Source organism: Coturnix japonica, unplaced genomic scaffold, assembly GCF_001577835.2.
Source record: "Coturnix japonica isolate 7356 unplaced genomic scaffold, Coturnix japonica 2.1 chrUnrandom530, whole genome shotgun sequence".
Taxonomy (NCBI): Eukaryota; Metazoa; Chordata; class Aves; order Galliformes; family Phasianidae; genus Coturnix; species Coturnix japonica.
Genome location: NW_015439914.1, coordinates 77,442 through 77,699, shown reverse-complemented (window position 1 = coordinate 77,699; position 258 = coordinate 77,442). Strand labels below are relative to the sequence as shown.

Below are 258 nucleotides of genomic sequence, written 5' to 3'. Positions count from 1 at the left end.
GTTGCTGAACTGGGACGTGGTGGATCCGTCGCTGTCGGTTCCTTTCCCCGCTGTCCTCGCGCTCTGCTCCTCGGGGTCTATTGGGGTGACACGGGTTGGAGGCCATAAAGCACCACAGGGTGCTGCACCCACCGCCCCATAAGCAGCCGTGGGGGTCCTGGGTGCTGCTCATCCCATGCAATGGGTGCTGCCCTATAGTGGGTGCAGGGTTGCCATGCATTGGGTGCTGCCCTATAGTGGGTGCAGGGTTGCCATGCA

The 258-nt window shown here is 62.4% G+C and overlaps 1 protein-coding gene across 1 annotated transcript in view; it reads right to left on the bottom strand.

The window, feature by feature from the left end:
- The window catches only part of LOC107307281 (RAS protein activator like-3-like), a 13,369-nt gene that overhangs the window by 2,478 nt on the left and 10,633 nt on the right, over window positions 1-258 (bottom strand). Inside the window, exon 5 of the mRNA XM_032441748.1 lies at window positions 1-77. This exon is cut by the window's left edge and continues 4 nt beyond it. Coding sequence (XP_032297639.1) covers window positions 1-77 — 77 coding nt within the window. The remainder of the gene's footprint in view (window positions 78-258) is intronic.